Source organism: Rana temporaria, chromosome 6 (genome assembly GCF_905171775.1).
Source record: "Rana temporaria chromosome 6, aRanTem1.1, whole genome shotgun sequence".
NCBI lineage: Eukaryota > Metazoa > Chordata > Amphibia > Anura > Ranidae > Rana > Rana temporaria.
Genome location: NC_053494.1, coordinates 41894373 through 41915681, shown reverse-complemented (window position 1 = coordinate 41915681; position 21309 = coordinate 41894373). Strand labels below are relative to the sequence as shown.

At 43.4% G+C, this 21309-nt stretch overlaps 1 protein-coding gene across 1 annotated transcript in view; it reads right to left on the bottom strand.

The window, feature by feature from the left end:
- MICALL2 (MICAL like 2) overlaps positions 1–21309 on the bottom strand; it is a 186117-nt gene that overhangs the window by 44181 nt on the left and 120627 nt on the right. Inside the window, exons 8-11 of the mRNA XM_040356703.1 lie at positions 17743–18822; positions 14189–14799; positions 11637–11730; positions 6073–6245 (exon numbers count right to left, since the gene is read on the bottom strand). Of these exons, the coding sequence (XP_040212637.1) occupies positions 6073–6245; positions 11637–11730; positions 14189–14799; positions 17743–18822 (1958 nt within the window). The remainder of the gene's footprint in view (positions 1–6072; positions 6246–11636; positions 11731–14188; positions 14800–17742; positions 18823–21309) is intronic.

Genomic DNA, 21309 nt, shown 5'->3' with positions numbered 1-21309 from the left:
CTGTTGGACACTTCTGGGAAGCCTGGTGGTGAAAGTTTTTTAAGCATGTATGCACATCCAGCATGGATCACTGAATGCTGTGGATATTAATGATCTGTGATTTGGAGCACATCTTTACACTGAACATTATTCATTATTGCTGTTTTTTTCATCATTTTATGCATTGTGACATTTGATTAGTATCACTTTGCTTTTACATTTTTTTATCTTATTTGGTGAACTTTAGAGACATTGTTATTTGCTTCACTGGATATATATATATATATATATTTTTTCACACACGGATTTTAATATTTTCTTCATGCTTTAAATATTTTTTTGCATGTCTCATTAATATTTCGGATCACTTTGGAATTTGTTGCACTTTAAGTATTGCACGCTGCACTTTAAATGGACTATCGTTTTTTGGTGGTTTTATAAGATTGGATGTGTTTTTCACAATTATTGATGTTCATTTAGTTACTATATATATTTTTTGGATTGATGCAACATTGTGCAGTACTTAGCACAGCTGTTCACTTATCATTTATTATTATTTACCACTATTAATACCCTTCACATTTTTATTGATGTTGGATGGTAATCCAGGATTTACTCAGAGTGGAACACATTATATTTATATCCATTGGAGGACTCACTACGGAATTCTTTGTTTATTACTATATGGGATTATATATTGATTAAGCAATATTTTTTTAGTGTTTTTAGCGCCATTACACCCACCATTATTCATATCTGTCTTGAGTGTGAGAACACTTTTTGTCGTGGCTGCTATTTTAATTTTATTTTAATTTTAGTTTAGAATTATCCTTGATTAGGTTGGTTTGCGCATTGGTTCCCCCTCTTATTATCACCCTCAATGCATGTCTACCCATGCTAGACAGCCTGATATAATTCAATGTTTTTTTTTTTATTTATAGCTTGTATACTGTGTACGGCAACGCTGATCTATGCTCTATCTATAAGATAACCTCTGTTCACCATAGAGATGAATATGGACTGGCATGCTTGTAAATCAAGGCACAACATAGTTACATAGTTAGTCATGTAGAAAAAAAAAAAAAGAAACCTCCATATACAGAACCCTATTCCCACATATGATCCAGAGGAAAGCAAAATCTATTTTATATTGACATATTATTCTTATACATGATTTATATAGCACCAACAATTTACGCAGCGCTTTACAATAAAGAAGGGGGACAGAACAATTACAGTACAGTGCAATACAGAAGGTAGAGGAGGGCCCTGCTTGTAGAGCTTACATTCTAAAGGGAGGGGGTGGTGTGGTCCAAGAACCCAGACTATGGAACGCTCTACCAACCAGCATCCGGTTGGAGGAAAACCACTTGGCCTTCAGGAGAAAGATCAAGACCCATCTCTTCTGAGGGCCCAGGGAATGGATACCAAGCGCCCAGAGGCGATTCAGTTCGCATGTGTTGCGCTATATAAGTTTCTCACTCACTCACTCACTCAAAAGAAATGCAAAAAAAAAAACCTCATGTGTTGCAGGGGGTTGCATCAACATACTTCTGCCCATATCTTGGGGAATGCCGAGTACCCAAAATCTTGCAAGATGACATCACAGCACAGTGCCGTAGCATCTTTTTGTAAGACTTGGGCTACACAAATTCCCAGAGATAGCACCATAGAGTGTGGACCACGTGTCCCAGATTGCCCGGGACAGTCCCACATTTTGCAGGTCTGTCCTGTGCACCTTCATTCCAGGACAATACAGTGTCCTGGAATGAAACTGGCACAGCTACCCACCGGGGCAATCTGATGCCCCCAGAAAGGGCCGCCACATCACTGCTTTACTCACTGACGGTACTTGCCCTGGCCGGGATTTCCCTTGAGGAGCACAGTCCCCGCCCCTGCTTGTGATTGGAGAAATCATAAATCCTGCCTCTTGTGTCCAATCACTGTGCTGTAATTCGTTACAGCACAAGCTGGGAGGGGGTGTCCCTGAATGGTAGTTTGGAAATGTGGTCACCCTAGTGCGGATATCACGCTTGCCTAGGCACCTCGGATGGAAGTGACGATATTTTTACTTCCACCCTTTTAAGATGGATAAGGGGAGCCATACTAAATATGCAGACCTTGCAGTTTTAGTAAATGGTTCGCTTTAAGGAAACAGTATAGAATGCAGAGTTATTCCAGACATGCTGTCTGATACAAATAAAGTCCAACTATTAAACGAGTTACAGCAAAAGACATTAATTATTCAAGATAGCTGTTAATAAAAATTCACATGACTTAATCCATTATTCACTTTCTTATATCCGTTTCTTGCTGCAGACGGAATTTGTACTCAGCAATACAACATGTTCGTTCCAATAACACATCTAAGAATGTAGCAGTAACAACAACTTCAAGAGGTAAAGAATAAAATTCAAAGTCCGATCATCCTTAGGGAATGACACCGCTGAATAACAACCCTCATGCTCACACATGTTATCAGATACAACCAAAGACAATAAAAGAAGCAGAGAAAAAGAAAGCACACAAGAAAAAGGCTTTTCAACCAAGACATCAGAACATGTTTTGCAAGAGATTGGGGCACATGCTGGCACAGGATCACACATTTGTTTTTTGGAAGCACATCCAATATACTGGAACATTCCAACAGAACTAAAATTGCTAGGTGAAGATAGGCAACCCCGTTAGGAATGTAAGGGGGTGAGAGATGACATGTGAAGATTTTGTAGCATGGCATCCAACAATCACTGCAAACTACAAAACTAAATGGAGCCTTGACGTCAAACTCTATCTATTATAAATGGGAAATGGCAACTTCATCATTAAGAATCTAAAAACGGAGCCACCTGCAGAATAGTCATATAGACACAGCAATCAAGGTGTCTAGAGTTCTCCTAAAAAAAAAAAAGAAGATTAATTAGTAAAGCCTCGTACACACGATCGGACTTCCATCAGACTTTTCCGTGGATTTTGGTCCGAAGGGCGTTGGCCATGAACTTGGGATGCATACAGACGGCACAAAACATTTTCAGCCGACACGACCTAAATAATATGGCCCGGATTCACAAAGCACTTACGCCGACGTAAAACAAGTTACGCTGACGCAAGTGCAAATGTGCGCCGTCGTATCTGTGCGCAAGACCCACAAACAGAGATGCGCCTAAAACCAGGCTACACCCGCCAACATATCTTGCTTACGCCGGCGTAGAGTGGGCGCACATTTAGGCTGGGAGCATGGTGCGGCTCCCATTGATTAGTCATTCAAACATGCAAATGTGGGAAATACGGCGATTCACGAACCTGCGTGCGCCCGACGCAGGCTACGAAAGGTGCGCGTAAGTTGTACGTCCGGCGTAAAGTTAAGCCCCATAAAAGGAGGTGTAACCCAGCAGCAGACATGCCAAGGTCTGCACCAGGGAACACAAGCCGGCCAACGTACGTTGGACGTGTGTCTGGCTGGGCGTAGGTTATGTTCATGGCTTACGCAGTGATCCGGCGTATCTTAGGCAGTTGTTCCGACGTGGTTGTGAGCATGCGCAGGGGGATGCGTCCACGTCACAGCGCATGCGCAGTTCGTTAAACGTACTTGTCTGGCGCTCAGACCATCATTTGCATGGGGTCACGCCTCATTTGCATGGGTCAAGCCCACTTCCAACTACGCCGGCCTGCGCCTTCGAAACCTACACCACGCCGACGCAGCGTTGGGAGCACTGGCTTCCTGAACTCCATGCTTGCCTCTCTGCGCTGCGTCGTCGTACATTGGTTTGCGCTATGGCGGCGTAATGTGCGCCCGCTCTCTGTGAATCTGGGCCTATGTGTTTTTTCTGCTATTTAGTGCCACCCTTTGGGCAACTTCTGCTAATGTTGTCTTAATGTTTAACATTGGTTCTGACCATGCCTGTTTGTACTATGGATTTTAGTTGGACGTTTTTTTGTACACACGATCGGATAATCCGACGTAACAGATTTATTGTCAGACAGTTGGTGAGCATGAACAGCCAACATTTGTTGGGGAAGGGGAAATCACCGCTCTAGGTAGGTCAAACAAAAGGTGAGAACCTCTCTTCCAGTTTAGAAGCCCAGGTGCTGGCAATGCATTGTAGCAATAAAACAGGAAGAAGTTCTGGATAGCCGCACGCCAAAAAAGTGTTTGCCTTTTATTCAAAAAACGAAATCAAAAATACATGCCACAGCAGAACGGACAGAAGAGCTGACGTGTTTCACACTAACAAACAGTGCTTAGCACTGGAGTGCGGCAAGCCAAGATTTGTTGTCGTCAATTCAGCCAACAATTGTCTGATGGAGCATACACACGGTCGGATTATCCAACACAACACGTCCATCAGACAATTATTGTCATAAAATTGGATCGTGTGTACGGGCCTTGAGGGTGGAGTAAACACGCGTGTAAGGCCTCGTACACACGACCAGACATGTCCGATGAAAACGGTCCGCGGCGATGACGCAGCGACGTGTGCGCACCAGGAAGTTCAATGCTTCCACGCATGCGTCCATTCACTTTGACGCATGCATGGGATTTCGGGCCAGCGGACATGTCCGACGGACAGGCTTCCAGCGGACAAGTTTCTTAGCATGCTAAGAAACTTTTGTTCGCTGGAAACCTGTCCACTAGGCCGGAAAACTGTCCGGTAGGCTCTACACAGCATTTCTGGCCCCAATGAACGTCAATGGGAGCGTCTGAAAAACGCACAAAGAAACCGTATTGCGTGTTTTTATTTCCTTATAACAAGTTTTTTGTTAGCTAAAAAAAAAAAAAACACTCCTCAGACGTCCACAAAAAGTTGCGAAAGTGCTGGTATCAATGCTAAAAAAAAAAAAAAAAAAAAAAAAAAAAAATCGGCAAAAATGACCTTGTGAGCAAAGTATACACTTTAGTGCCTTAGTTCACACACATGCAGGAGCAAAACACACAGGTAATGAACATGCAATGCTGCACATACAGGTGACAAATACAAAAAACACGGGTTCATTCCTATGCAAACAGCTCACCACTACTGTCTCTGTCAGATGATCGCATGTTCAACATTAATCAGTTTCTAAAATGATGGACATAAATATATGCAATAATGAAAACTATGAAGTAGCATTATCCAAGAACAAAATGAACAACAAAGTTCACAGCACAAACATTAGGATTTATTCTGAAATCTGGGCTAAACAAATATTGTCCAAATACATGAGCCATGTATATGTGTGTATTTCTTCTAGATCAGTCCAGCATGAAACAATGTCTGCACTGTGCCTCTGTGAAGGAGCGTTCTGTAATAAAGAAAGAAGCCGAACATGCAGAGCGCAGGTGCCGTATAGAGTAGACTCACATCTCCGCATGTTCGGTTTTTTTCGGAAACCCTGTAACTCGTGTGCGCCTACGCAATTCAGGGGGGGGGGGGGGGGGGCTTATCCGCCGGGGGGAACAGACGTCAATCATCTGGGCGACCTCCCAGATGACGATCCCCCTAGGCATAGAAACGCCTACTCCCGCGGGGAGAAGTAGATTGAAAAAATGGATTACAAGATACGTACAGCTAAAAAAAAAAAAAAAAAATTGCGGAGAGTACTTGTTACGAATATAAGGGAGTTGGTCAGATATGCATGTTATTAGGGTGTGTGTCATGTGTCAAGTGTCATTTGTGTCTGCTGCCTCAGTCCTCTGCTATCAGCATGAATCAATTCCGACAACTTTTTCAAACTTCAGTTTGAGGAATCTCCAGCACACAACCTGTGATTAAAAAGCATCAGCTATGTTCCTGGGTTCTGTGAAAAAGGGTGTGTCCCTTGCCTCCAATCAGCTGTCAGAGCTGTCCTCACTGAGCTCTGCAGTGTGTAATTTCAGCTCTACACCATTTGTTTTTTGAAAGCTCAGACAAGCTTTATAAATCCTGGACTTTGAACAGCTGTAGAAAAAAAGACTGCAGATAAACAGGTACAGCTGTGGAGTCTTTAAGTCCATGCAGTTTGCTATATAGGTGCCTAATTGCTAACAACTACAGAGAATTCTTTGTATACGGTATCACATTCACATCCACTAACATCACAAAACCACTGACCAACAAGTTTTTTTTTTTTTTTTACCTGTGGCCCCCGATACTGGCGTGGCAGGGGTTGTTACAGGAGCAACTGGTTTATAATCTTTCTCAGCAGGGCTTGGAGTGACGGTCACTGTTACAGTAGTAATGGTTGTCTGTTTCTTTGGTGTGCTGGTGGTCTCCTTTTCTTTTGAAGCAGGTTTAACTTCAAGCAGAGGTCTGTGGGGGAACATTACAGAACATTAGAAAGGCAACTAGACAGCACAGTGCTTTTGCAGTGTCATTTGTCCCAATACATATTCTACAATACCTGGTTGATCCTGCCTGTTGCTGTGTTCCTCTCTGTAATCTGACCACACTAATCATGGCTGCTGGTCAGCTTACGTGCCTCCGTCATCCCGCTGTGTGTTCAGAGTCTGTGGCCCAGATTCTCAAAGGACTTACGACGCGGTAGCGTATTGTACGCTGTTGTAAGTCCGAATGAGAGCCGTCGTATCTATGCGGCTGATTCTTAGAATCAGTTACACATAAATTCGCCTAAGATACGAGCGGCGTAAGTCTCTTACACCGTCGTATCTTAGGGTGCACATTTACGCTGGCCGCTAGGTGGCGCTTCCGTAGATTTCCGCGTCGAATATGCCAATGAGCTAGATACGGCGATTCACGAACGTACGCGCGCCCCGGCGTAGCAAGATATGTCGTTTACGTAAGACATACGCCGGCGTAAAGTTACCCCTCATAAAGCAGGGGTAAGTCACGTTAGGTATGGACGTCGAAAACGTCGGAACAGGGTCGTGTTTTACGTCGTTTGCGCAAGTCGTCCGTGAATGGGGCTGGACGTAAGTTATGTTCGCGCCGACTAGGCATTGAGCGGGCGTAATTTAATTTGAAAATTCGACGTGATACTGAGCATGTGCCGCTCGAAAAAAGCGTCATTTACATGGGGTCATATTAGTTTACATAAAACACGCCCCCCTGTTCCTCAGTTGATTTAGGCGCAGCTTGCGCCGGCACATTTATGCTACGCCGCCGTAACTTTAGACGCAAGTGCTTTGTGAATACAGCACTTGCCTCTCTAAGTTGCGGCGGCGTAGCGCAACTACGATACGATACGCCCGCCTACATTTACGCCGCTGACTGTGAATCTGGCCCTCAGTATCTAACCACTCATATACGTGCAACTTAAAGCTGTAGCGCCTTCAAAGTAGGTCATGCATTACTTTGGTCTGACTTTCATGCAGTTCTTTAGATGACGTCACCTAGGACGAAACATGTCAGGGTGGACCCACGCACTGACGTCACCACGTTAACGTGACCCCGGAAGCACGGGTGTACGCGGTATTTTTATTCTGCCGGCAATTTTAAACTGCTTTTTTCGTGTATATGCTACACAATTTTAAATAAACCCGAGTACATACAGTATTTCACGATCTCGAGCCTCTGGTTCCTTTTTTTCCCTCTGTGGATTCTATGGGATTCCGAGACCTGGAGCGGGTCATTGAGGAGAGAGGATTATCGGTGTAAGTTCGGTGGGGATCGAGAGAGAGCGGAACAGCCTGCAGCCCCAGGGATTTCTCATCACTGAATCGGTGGATTGCTACGCCTTTCTGACCCCATCTAACAGGGGGTCCATTCAATCTGGTAAGAGCAATTACTTACCTTTCTTGCTGGTGTACCCTTGAGGATTTTGGTTCCGTTTTCAATCAACTTTATCTGAATCGGTGGTGGATTGTGGTTGTTCACATCCACTTTAAGGTGAAACACCTTGAGGGTTTACAGCCCATTTAGGTACAGTGGGGTAGATTCAGGTAGCTTTGCCCATTTCTTACGGAGGCGCAGCGCACCGTTTTGCCGCTGCGCCTCCGTAAATTTCCTGCGCTACGCTTGATTCACGGAGCAGTAGCTCCGTAAATTGCGTGTGCGCTCCGGAAAACTGCCTGGCGTAAGGGCACATAATTTAAATGATCCCGTAGGGGGCGTGGATCATTTAAATTAGGCGCGTTCCCGCGCCGAGCGTAGTGCGCATGCTCCGTCGGGAAACTTTCCCGACGTGTAAGGACGTCATTTGCTTCAAAGTGAACGTGAATGGCGTCCAGCGCCATTCACGATTCACTTACGCAAACTACGTAACTTTTCAAAAACGCGACGCGGGAACGACGGGTATACGTAGCATTGGCTGCCCCTGCTAATAGCAGGAGCAGCCTTACGCAAAAACCGACGTACGCAAACGACGTAAACTGCGTACGCAGGGCGCACGTACGGTTGTGAATCGGCGTTAGTATGCAATTTGCATACTCTACGCTGACCACTACGGGAACGCCACCTAGCGGCCTGTGTAAGAATGCAGCCTAAGATATGACGGCATAAGAGCCTTATGCCATGCATATCTTAGGCTATAGTCGGCGTATCGAGCTACCTGAATCAGGAGCATTCGATACGCCGGCGCAAGTAAGCAATTGCGCTGCGTAACTATGGTTACGCAGACGCAATTGCTTTTTTAATCTACCCCAGTGTGTTTTTATTATAAAGCTAAATACCTTCTTTGCTCAGCACTACTGTGGGAATAGATTTACCCAGAAGAGGCAAGGAAACGTGTTATACGAACTTCGTGGAAAAGAACAGAAAACGTTGACTTGCTCGAAGTGGTTTCCTTGTCATTAACAGATAATGAACCTCTATTTTACACACAGGGAACAGCTTTGCACATTCTGCAGCCACAGGGGTCAGAAAGCCTGAAGTCCCCAGGATTTTCCCAGACACATCTTGTAAACATACATCTGCCTCAAGCCGCACAGAAATCCCTCAAACTGACACAGGACTGGAACTGATCTGGAGTTAATCAGTGTTACACAATAATTCAAGAAAAAAAGATGGCAAATGCTAACCTCTTACATATTTCTAGTAAGGGCCTTATAAAGTAGCACGACAGAAAGTCAGATTCCTGTTTGAGTTATATGCAGAAGCAAAATCCACAGGGCTAAGATGCAAGATATTCAAAAATAGAAGACAAAAATGTTTGACTGTCCCGCTGAAGTGCCAATTTTAATAAAAAATAAACTAAGATAGCAGTTTTGGATCTTTAAAGTTTACGTTTTGAAACGATTACCATATCTGTGTTTGTTGCGTTTTTAAACGGGTACAAATATATATATATATATATATATATATATACACAAACTATATTACCAAAAGTATTGGGACACCTCCCATTAACCACTTAAGACATGGACCTTTAGGCAGCTAAAGGACCCGGGCAGGTTTTGCGATTCGGCACTGCGTCGCTTTAACAGACAATTGCGCGGTCGTGCGACGTGGCTCCCAAACAAAATTGGCGTCCTTTTTTTCCCACAAATAGAGCTTTCTTTTGGTGGTATTTGATCACCTCTGCGGTTTTTATTTTTTGCGCTATAAACAAAAATAGAGCAACAATTTTGAAAAAAAATCTATATTTTTTACTTTTTGCTATAATAAATATCCCCCAAAAATATATAAAAAAAAACTTTTTTTTCCCCTCAGTTTAGGCCGATACGTATTCTTCTACCGATTTTTGGTAAAAAAAAACGCAATACGCGTTTATCAGTTGGTTTGCGCAAAATTTATAGTGTTTACAAAATAGGGGATAGTTTTATTATTTTTTTTTTTTTTACTACTAATGGCGGCGATCAGCGATTTTTTTCGTGACTGCGACATTATGGCGGACACTTCGGACAATTTTGACACATTTTTGGGACCATTGTCATTTTCACAGCAAAAAATGCATTTAAATTGCATTGTTTATTGTGAAAATGACAGTTGCAGTTTGGGAGTTAACCACAGGGGGCGCTGTAGGAGTTAGGGTTCACCTAGTGTGTGTTTACAACTGTAGGGGGTGTGGCTGTAGGTCTGACGTCATAGATCGAGTCTCCCCGCTCTGGCGTAAAAAAAAAAGCCTGTAAAGCACCTGAAAGAAGCCTCATCTGCAATCCCAATGTAAAAGTCAGGCCCCATACACACCATAGAATCTATCCGCAGATAAATCCCATCAAATGGGTTTCTGCGGATAGATCCTATGGTGTGTACACTCCGTCGGATATCTATCCGCAGATAAATCTCCCCTGGAATGGATTTCCAGCAGATAAATATTTGTCGACATGCACAGAATATCTATCTGCTGGAATCCATTCCAACGGATGGATCCGCTCGTCTGTACAGACTTACCGGATCCATCCGTCCAAAGGGATTCCCCGCACGCGCCGTAATGAATAGACGCATGCGTGGAATTCCTTATATGACAGCGTCGCGCCCGTCGCCGCGTCATAATAGCGGCGACGGCGCGACACGTCATCGGCAGAGGATTTCAGCGCGGATTTCAATGCGATGGTGTGTACACGCCATTGCATTGAAATCCTCTGAAATCTTAGAGAGGATTTATCCGCGGATACGGTCCGCTGAACCGTATCTGCGGATAAATTCTATCGTGTGTATGGGGCCTCAGAGTGCTTTCAGAGCCCTTTCACACTGCCAGCACCCGGAAAATGCTGGTAAAGCGCCGCTAAGACCCATTTCACACTGGGGCGTTTTTCAGGCGCTTTGGCGTAAAAAAAGCTCCCTCAATGGGAAGGGGGCTTTAGGAGCAGTGTATTCAATGCTCCTAAAGCGCTGCAAAGAAGCTGCTTGCAGGACTTTTTTTGACGCTCTGCCAGCGCAGCGCCTCCGTGTGAAAGCACTCGGGCTTTCACATTGGGATTGCAGATGCAGCTTCTTTCAGACTCTTTACAGGCCCGAAGGCTTTCACACTAAAGCGGTGCGCTAGCACGACCGCTCCAAAAGTCCTGCTAGCCGCATCTTTGAAACGGTATAGAATAGGGGTGTTTATCGCTCCTATACCGCTCCTTCCCATTGAAATAGATGGGAAACCGCGGTAATACCATCGGCAATGCGCAGAGGCGCATTTCCGGCGGTATTAACCCTTTTTCGGTCGCTAGCGGGGGTTAAAACCACACCGCTAGCGGCCGAATATCGCGGTAAATACGACAGTATAGCGGCGCATTTACCGCAATATTCGGCCGCTAGCTAGCACCTCCCCTGCCCCATGTGAAAGGGGCCTTAGTGTGAAAGCGCTCAGGCTTTAGGGTTGGTACATACAGTGTCTAATAGGAGCGCTGTGCTGATTATTTCGTTGACTACATGTTGCATTGTAGCTCATCTATTGCATCAAAAAATATTTTGGTTCCTGCTAAATATATTTTATATATATATATATATATATATATATATATATATATATATATATATATATATATATATATATATATATATATATATATATATATATATATATTATACTTAGCAGGAACCAAAATATAAAAAATTATATATATATATATATTTGTATTTGTATTATTATTATTTTTTTCTTCTCTTAACACGTGTGCCTAATGTTGTTAAAACAACTTATTTTGGGGGGGATATAGTGGTATTTTAATGTGTCGTCCTGGCAGAATTCTGAAGATCTTGAGGGACCTCTGATGTTCTAATGTGGTGGGAAGGTTGGGGTCACAATATCTTTAGATTACATGATTGCTCTTTAAGAAATTTCCACATCTGGCTGTAATCTTTAAAAGAACATACCCCTGTGTTGATGGCTTTTTGTCCAAAGGCTTGAGCATCGATCTCCAGTCACCTGGGGCTTCTGACTTTGAATCTTTGTTGCCAGAATTTTGTGCTGAAAAAAGTATGCTTCATTAAAAGGAGGAAACCGAAATAAAGATTGTGTCACAACTGAAAGCTATCAGATAAAGGGAGGCCAGAAAAAAACAAATAAGATGGAATGCGGAGATGACTCATGCTGTAAAGTTCATTTCTTCCATACAGTGCCTTGCAAAAGTATTCACCCCCTTGGCTTTTTACCCATTTTGTTACTTTACAGCCTTTATAAAGTTCAATGTTTTTTTTAATCTGAATTATATGTGATAAGATCAGAACACAATAGTCTAAGGCCGCGTACAGACGAGCAAACATGTACGATGAAACCGGTCCGCCGGACCGTTTTCACTGTACATGTCTGCTCGGGGATTTCTGTATGATGGCTGTACTCACCATCATACAGAAATCCGCGCGTAAACAATACGCGGGGCGTGGCCGCGCCGTCGCCGCGACGATGACGCGGCGACGTGGGCGGCCCTGCCAGTTCAATGCTTCCACGCATGCGTCGAAGTCATTCGACGCATGCGAGGGATGGCGGGCGCTCGGACATGTACGGTAGGTCTGTACAGACGACCGAACATGTCCGAACGGACAGGATTCCAGCGGGCTGTTTCTAAACAAGTTTGGAAATATTTGCCTGCTGGAAAAAGGCCCGGCGGGCAAATGTACGCTGGAATCCTGTCCGCTCGGGCCTACACACGACCGAACATGTCTGCTGAAACTGGTCCGCGGACCAGTTTCAGCAGACATGTTCGGTCGTGTGTACGGGGCCTAAGTTGGTGGAGTAAAATAAGAAAAATATATACATAAAAACTATTTTTCCGAAGTAAAAAAAAACGGATAATTGGCATGTGCGTATGTATTCACCCCCTTTGTTATGAAGCCCATGAAAAGCTCTGGTACAACCAAATACCTTCAGAAGTCACTTAGTGAAATGATGTCCACCTGTGTGCAATCTAAGTGCCAAAAGATCTGTCATTACATATACACACCTTTTTGAAAGGCCCCAGAGGCTGCAACACCTAAGCAAGAGGCACCACTAACCAAACACTGCCATGAAGACCAAGGAACTCTCCAAACCACTAAGGGACAATGTTGCTGAGAAGTACAAGTCAGGGTTAGGTTACAAAAAAAACATCCAAATCTTTGATGATTCCTAGGAGCACCATCAAATCTATCATAACCAAATGGAAAGAACATGGCCCAATAGCAAACCTGCCAAGAGACGGCTGCACACCAAAACTCACGGACCGGGCAAGGAGGGCATTAGTCAGAGAGGCAGCACAGAGACCTAAGGTAACCTAGAGGAGCTGCAGAGTTCCACAGCAGAGACTGGAGTATCTGTACATAGGACCACAATAAGCTGTATGCTCCATAGAGTTGGGCTTTATGGCAGAGTGGCCAGAAGAAAGCCATTACTTTCATCAAAAAACAAAATGGCACATTTTGAGTTTGCGAAAAGGCATGTGAGAGACCCCCAAAATGTATGAAAGAAGGTGATATGGTCTGACTAAAATTGAACTTTTTGGCCATCAGAAAATGCCATGTCTGGCGCAAACCCAACACATCACCCAAAGAACACCATCACCACAGTGAAACATGGTGGTGGCAGCATCATGCTGTGGGGATGTTTTTCAGTAGTCGGGACTGGAAAACTGGTCAGAGTTGAGGGAAAAATGGATGGTGCTAAATACGAGGATATTCTTGAGCAAAACCTGTATCACTCTGTGTGTGATTTGAGTCTAGGACAGAGGTTCCCCTCCCAGCAGGACAATGACCCCAAACACACTGCTAATGCAATACTTGAGTGGTTTAAGGGGAAACGTGTAAATGTGTTGGAATGGCCTAGTCCAGTGATGGCGAACCTTGGCACTCCAGATGTTTTGGAACTACATTTCCCATGATACTCAACTACACTGCAGAGTGCATGAGCATCATGGGAAATGTAGTTCTAAAACATCTGGGGTGCCAATGTTGCCCATCACTGGCCTAGTCAAAGCCCAGACCTTAATTATAGAAAATCTGAAAATAGAAATTATAGAAAATTTGTGGTCAGACTTAAAGATTGCTGTCCACAAGCGCAAACCATCCAACTTGATGGAGCTGGAGCAGTTTTGCAAGGAGGAATGGGCGAAAATCCCGATGGTAAGATTTGGCAAGCTCATAGAGACTTATCCAAAACGACTTGGAGCTGTGATAGCCGCAAAAGGTGGCTCTACAAAGTATTGACTTTAGGGGGTGAATAGTTATGCACATTGACTTTTTCTGTTATTTTGTCCCATTTGTTGTTTGCTTCATAATTAAAAAAAAAAAAAAAACATCTTCAAAGTTGTGGGCGTGTTCTGTAAATTAAACGATGCAAAGCCTCAAACAATCCATGGTTGTGAGGCAAAACACGAAAATGCCAAGGGGGGGTAAATACTTTTGCAAGGCACTGTAAGTAAATGCAGCATAAAAAATAATAATCTGATACTCACTCTTTGGAGATGGTTCCGCCAGCTTATTGTCTCTGCCAGGAGTCACCACACCGGGTTGTTTTGTAAACTGTATAGGTTGGGAAGGATGTGAAGGTTGTGTAGACTGTATAGACTGCTTAGGAGTTGCAGGTTGTGTAGACTGTGCAGGTTGGGTAGGACGTAAAGTTTCCTTAGGCTGCGCTGGTTGGGTAGGACGTAAAGTTTCCTTAGGCTGCGCAGGTTGGGAAGACTGTGCAGGTTGAGTGGGACGTGTGGTTTCTTTAGTCTGTACAGGTTGAGTTGGTTGTGTTGTCTGTACAGATGGCGCAGGCTGTGTGGGTCGTGTAGACTCTTTTGACAGTGCTGGATGTGTTGGAAGCACAGACGGTGTAGGGCGTGTAGGTTGGGTAGATTGCGCCGACTGCCACGGATGTCTAGGTTGTGTTGGCTGTGGTGGTACAGAGCTTGGTTTTGTGTCTCCCTTGCTGGTGGTGGATGCTGGAGTGGTTTTTGGTGTCTCTGAACTTGAAACAGATGTTTGCACTTTACTTTTTCTTTCTTTTGGCACAGGTTTGAAAGGGTCCGTCTTGGGTGTGGAAACTGTTGACCCACTTTGTGAAGAATCCAATATCCTTCAAAAATATGAAAATATTTCAACAATGGCTAAATTGGTGCAAGTAGGAAACAACTTCTTTAATAAACCACAGGAAAAGGATTTCCTTGTGTCTCTCAGGCATAGAGTTAGTTTTGAAATAACACAAAAAAAAAAACTTCTACAGACAATAAAATGCTCTGCAGAATTTCTCTTCTAACCTACCAATCATTCCCTAAAGAAGGACCGAGAAATTATAATGTTCCAGATGCTACATGTAAGTTTGTGTACATTCTTAATATAACATTTTATATAGGCAATAGGCATCACAAAGATTTTATATATATATATATCAATTATATACGCTCATCTTTCACTTCCCAACTATTCATCCCCTACTCTCATGTCATTCACCACCATTTCTGCTCCCTTTATATCAGCTTAGAGACCTCCCCCTAGGTCCCTCACCATCTAAACTCATGGTTTACCCCCTGCCAAAAATGTAAACTAAAAATGTTTTGTTATTTTTACTGCTTTTTTTTTACCTTTTATAAAAACACAAGAACCCGGCTGGCAGAACACTGTATACTTTGTCTAATTTATCTTACAGTTAAAATTTATAAAAATCAAATAAAAAAAAAATCATGAACGCACGTGGTTAAAAGCATTATTTATCAACTAATATTTACTTCTCACTGAATAGGTGTGCTGTCAATTTAAGGTAATATTCAAACAAATGTATTATTAATAAAATTAGTGCAAAAATTAGAAGATAATTAGTAAAAAAAACAAACAAAAATCAATAAAAAGTCCATATGTGTGAAATAGAGTAAGAAGAAAAAAAAAAAGTTGACAATGAAAAGAAATAAAAAGGGAAAAAAAGTATTTTAATGTCATTCTTAACCCCAGAAAGTGAATAGTCGGAAATTAAAATTCAAAGAAAGGTTCTCATTCTGCTAAGCCATAGCCCATAAATATACATATGTAAAATGCTGTTCAATGTACATATATATAGTGTAGTATAACAACTGTGTTTAGACCAGACTGCAGAAAACAATTAAGCTCCGGTCTCTACGTATTTTTCCGTTAACTGGCTTGCTCAGGGGATCATACATTTAACCAAGATCTGGTGATGCTAAATCCACATATTTTTGCACAAATTTTATTAATACTACATTGCTGTTGTATCTACATTCAAATGGGTTCTCTCGTGGCAAATGAACAGCACCTACTCAGTGAGAAGTACATTTTGATATCCAGTGTTTGGATATTTCAATGTTGCTGTAGTTACATATCTTTAATTTACACACTAATGCCCCGTACATACGATCAGAAATTCCGACAGCAAAAGTCAGATGTGAGCTTTTGAATGGAAATTCCGACCGTGGGCCAGATCCACGTAGCGCGGTGATTCTTTACGTCCGGCGTAGTGCATCTCAGATACACTACGCCGCCGTAACTTACAGCGTATTTCCCGTATCCAGAAAGAATTTGCGCCGTAAGTTACGGCGGCGTAGTGTAACTGTGTCGGTGTAAGGCGCACGCAATTCAAATGGATGAGATGGGGGCGTGTTTTATGTTAATACGTCTTGACCCGACGTAAATGACGTTTTTTCTGAATGGCGCATGCGCAGTCCGTGGGGGTATTCCAGTGCGCATGCTCCAAATTAACCCGCAACAAGCCAATGCTTTCGACGTGAACGTCATTCTACGCAAAGCCCTATTCGCAAATGTTTTACGCAAACAACGTACACGACGGAAAATTTGACGCTGGCCCGACGTCCATACTTAACATAGGATACTCCTCATATAGCAGGGGTAACGTTACGCCAAAAAAGCCTTACTGAAACAACGTAAAAAAATGTGCCAGCCGGACGTACGTTTGTGGATTCGCGTATCTAGCTAATTTGCATACTCGACGCGGAAATCGACGGAAGCACCACCTAGCGGCCAGCGTAAATATGCACCTTAGATCCGACGGCGTACTAAGATGTACGTCAGTCGGATCTAGCCCAGCTTCAGGCGTATCTTGTTTTGTGGATACAAAACAAAGATACGCTGGAGCAACCTAGCATTTACGCGGCGTATCAATAGATACGCCAGCGTAACTGCTTTGTGGATCTGGCCCCGTGTGTATGCTCCATCAGACTTTTGCTGTTGGAAGTCCGCCAGCAAAAGATTGAGAGCTGGTTCACAAATTTTCCTACGGAAAAATCTGATCGTTTGTAGCAATTCCGACGCGCAAAATTCCAACGCATGCTCGAACACAATTTAACGCATGCTCGGAAGCATTGAACTTGATTTTCTTGGCTCGTTATAGCGCCTTCTTGACGGTCGAATGTTCAGAGAACTTTTGTGTGACCGTGCTTGAGCGTGATTCCATCGGAAAAACCATCCAGGGTTTTTCCGACAGAAAATCCGATTGTCATAAGAGCAACGAATCTCTTTTTTGTTTTGAATGACTAATATTTCCTATGGTAAAAAAATTCTACAAAAGCTCCATTGACCCTCAATGACACTGCTAAAATTTTCAGATTTAGGCAACAGAATTCGGACCCAAGAAGCTTTTCAACTTGTCCGATTGTATATGGGTTTTGTCCATCAAAAAGAGGGACATCATAAAATGTTCCCAAGAGCCATTCTGTTTTTTTTTTTTTTAATTAAAAGCCAGAGAATGGAAGACATACAGTATGTAACATATTTTAACCAGCTTCTGCAATATATTTCCCAGATTGGTGAATGTACTTGGCCTATTGGGCATTGTGCAGCAAACACATCTGAAAGGGAAAGTCCTAGACATAATGACCAAAGTACAGCTGCAATTTTCTCCAGTACGAGCTAAAAAATTAAATATTCTAATTGGTGGCCTTGGCCAATATATACCCTTTTATACCCTTGATATAAGATTAATTGAATCAATTAATGCCTTGAAGTGCAAGAAAGAATACCTTAATGAAGCCTACACAAACATATATGCTCTTACCGGTTAGGTGTGACTGTGCTGCTGGGACTTTCTGCTGAACGTGCAGGTTTGGGAGACGTAGATCCAGGAATTGCTTTTAGGAGGAAGTTTCTGGCTTTGTCCTTTTCAGAATGACTCTCAGTGGCATTTGTTGTTCCACTAACTACCGCAGACCTGCCTGGCCCATTGGACACAGATAATTTCGGGGAATCTCTGCCAGTGTGAGAATGGTTTACTTTTGGCTCAGTAGCGGGGCTTGATTGGAAGAACTTTTCACGGGCTTCCTTGTTTTTTGACGTAGAGGAAAGCCAAGGTTTTGCAGATGTGTTTTCATCCTCTTTGCCCGCTGATGACCACCTTCCAGACAGAGAAGAAACTGTTATAACCTGATTATTTGCGTTGCCATATTGTTTGGTTTGCCCACTTTGTCCAGGTTCTTTGCTGCTTTCTCTTTGCGACCAGCTGCTCTGAGTTGAAGAATTATCGTTTTTTCCTTTTCCATTCTGTAAATAACTTGTGGATGGGCTACTACTCTGTTGTGAGTTGCCGGATGAACTAAAGACACTTGGAACTGTCCTAATTTGGTTGGTGCCAACATAAGCAGGTGAAGACTGGTCGGTTCTTCCAGAACTATTGGCGTTTGTGAGAGGGCTATTATAAAATCCGGTAGCTGTCTTGTTTGTAGATAAGGGGCTGGATGCGTTAACAGGACTAGAACCATTTTTGAGAATGGAGTTTGGAAAACTGGAACTAGTCTTATTACCAGGCTCCTGGCCTCCTATACTTGAGGAATTGTTAGCATTTTTATTATTGCTTACATTGCCACCACCTGTTTTATTGGCTGCTGTTTGGGCAGAGGGACTAATGGTGGTTTGCCAAGGTCTGCTAGTAGGAGTGCTGTTGGTCTGGTTTGAAGTAGATGTACTGCCCCTGATACCTCCTTCAGAGGCCACTGCTGGGGTGTATGGACCAGATGGGGGTGCATTGACTGTTGCTGTATTCGCGTGTGTGCCGGAATGATGGTGTGTGCAGACGAGTGTTCCAGGGTAGTCTCCGACTTTATAATTTCCAGGCTGAAGAGTCCGTGAACACTGTTTACATCTGAAATGGCAAAATGAAGCAAGTTGGTTGAATGAATACCTTGTTACACTAGCTTACAAGTTTTAAGTGAAAGTTAAAATATAAATTACATGAGGGTTTTTCCTGCTTAAACTGTTTACAGTGCAGTGTACACCATGTCACATAGATTAGACCTCCCAATGTACAATTACATATATGGACCGCTACCCATCTAGGAGCTGCTGGATTTTTGGGTTGTCCCTCACATGCACAGCAAGACAACAGCAATTTTTGGCATTCGCTCAGTAGCCAAAAACCAGTCTAGGGTGCTTGGTTTTGTTTTTGGCTTATTAGGGATAAACTTGGATAGGAATGGGAAGGTATGGGATATCAATGTAATTTGCATGCAACTTGAGGACTTGAAACTGTCTCGGTCTACCGGAAAATCACAAGGTTGTCCTCCCGTAGGAAAAACAGATCAGCTCAACTGGTAAAGAAATGTCTCTAATCACTGAATACATGTGCTGCACCTTCTGCTTCTTAGGTTCTCCAAGCAAGAGGTTTAGCGTAGCTGTACTGGTTTTAAGTTGTCCCTTGTTAGAAGGCTAGCTGGGTATTGCATCTGGCTGCTTCCGCTTTATAGGCTCTGGGGTGTAGTGGTTAAAGCTACTCCTTTCCGGCTTAGATTAATCCTGTGGCACAGGTAACTGCTGAACAGGCCTCCTGCTGGACAGGTCTTAATGGCTCCCAGGATGGTCTCATCTAAGCCTACCTGAGAGTGTGAGGCTTAATCTGCTGTGCTCTCTCTTCCTTTGGCATCCTCTGTGCACCCAGGGACAGAGCCCCCCAGCACAGGGATCCCCTACAGGCAACTAAACCCTGGACCCGGCTTCCCACATGGTCAGACAACAGAACATTTATGGGCTCTCTCTCCATCTTCCGGGCCATCCTTCCCCAGGGATTGGAGGAGACTCCATAAGTATTTAGGCCTCATCTCTGCTCCTCTGCCCTCCAAGTTCTAGAAATTCTTAGCAGTTCTAGAAGCCAGGGGGAGGCGATAGAGACTCAGCCAAGGGAGCTCTGTCAACTAAATCTAAACAAATTAACCCTGGCTCCCCTACCCACAGATAAGCTCAACTAAATGTTCCTACACTGTACACACAAAGGGTGCTACATGTATAACAGCTTTTGATTTAAAAGCCTACTCCCCTGAAACCTAGCAAAGAGACGCAAGCGGAATATGGGGGTGGTGGGGGTATAGGATGTATATTAATACATATTCTGCTTTACCAATCCTACACATACAAATTCTTATCAAAGTGAGTAGTACTCATGATTGACCCCTCCATCACTAAGATATTATATAAATCTCAGCAGAGATTTTACAGACCATTCCATGTTAGGGGAGATAAAGCTGCAAACCATTGGGATCTAGGTTGGGCTGGGACTTCGAAAGGAAAGACTTGAGAAAAAGGAAATTAAGGCTGGTGCATAGGTTTTATTTTTTTCCTGGATTCTACTTCACTCATGATATATTGAAACACAATGCAATAAAGCAATACTGCATGCATACAAGAGATGTCCACAAAATGTTTTATCTGTGTGAGTAGGAGAAAGGCTCTGGAGACATCTACATGTAGCCCTTACCCCAACATGCCATACTTAAGATATTGAAGAAGTAAACTAAACATGTATTGTATTTAATATTCAGTAAGGGGAACCTGCTGTCTAATGACTGGTCTTGTGACTTAACATGCAACTGCAGGCAGATAATGGGGGTCACAGGGCTCTTGTCTCTCTCTTGACTCCAACAAGGCATTCGACAGTATCAGTTGGCGGTATCTGTGGGCAGTGCTATCCAAGTTTGGCTTAGGGGACCGATTTATTGCCTGGGTCAAGTTGCTATATGCTTCCCCACAGATAACTATTAGGATGGCAGACAGGATGTCGCCTGCTTTTGCTCTGGGCAGGGGTACCCGTCAGGGTTGCCCGCTGTCTCCCATGCTCTTTGCAGCCTTGGTGAGGGCCAACACCCAGATCCGTGGGTTCCAGTATGGTGTTCTACATGAAAAAATCATGCTGTATGCGGATGACGACATGATGCTCTTCTTGGGAGACATCAACCACTCAATATTGGGTTTCATGTCCACAATATCGGAGTTTGGCCACTTTTCTGGCCTGGCCATAAACTGGTCTAAATAGGCCCTAATGATGCTGGATGAGGAACAGGAGGTGGAACTTCCTGATTCTTGTCCCATCCCCGTAGTTACCAACTTCAAGAACATAGGAATACAGATTTCGCCCTGACTCACGGATTATTGCTCCCTAAATGTGCATCCCTTACTGTCCCGCTTTCAAGATACGATTAATACATGGAACAACCTCCAACTGTCACTGGCAGGCAAAGCCAATCTAATTAAAATGATCGTAATGCCCCAGCTGCTGTATTTCCTCCACAACTCACCCGTAGTGATACACCTCAAAATCTTTAGGGTGGTAAATACCCCTTTTCAATGATTATGGAACACT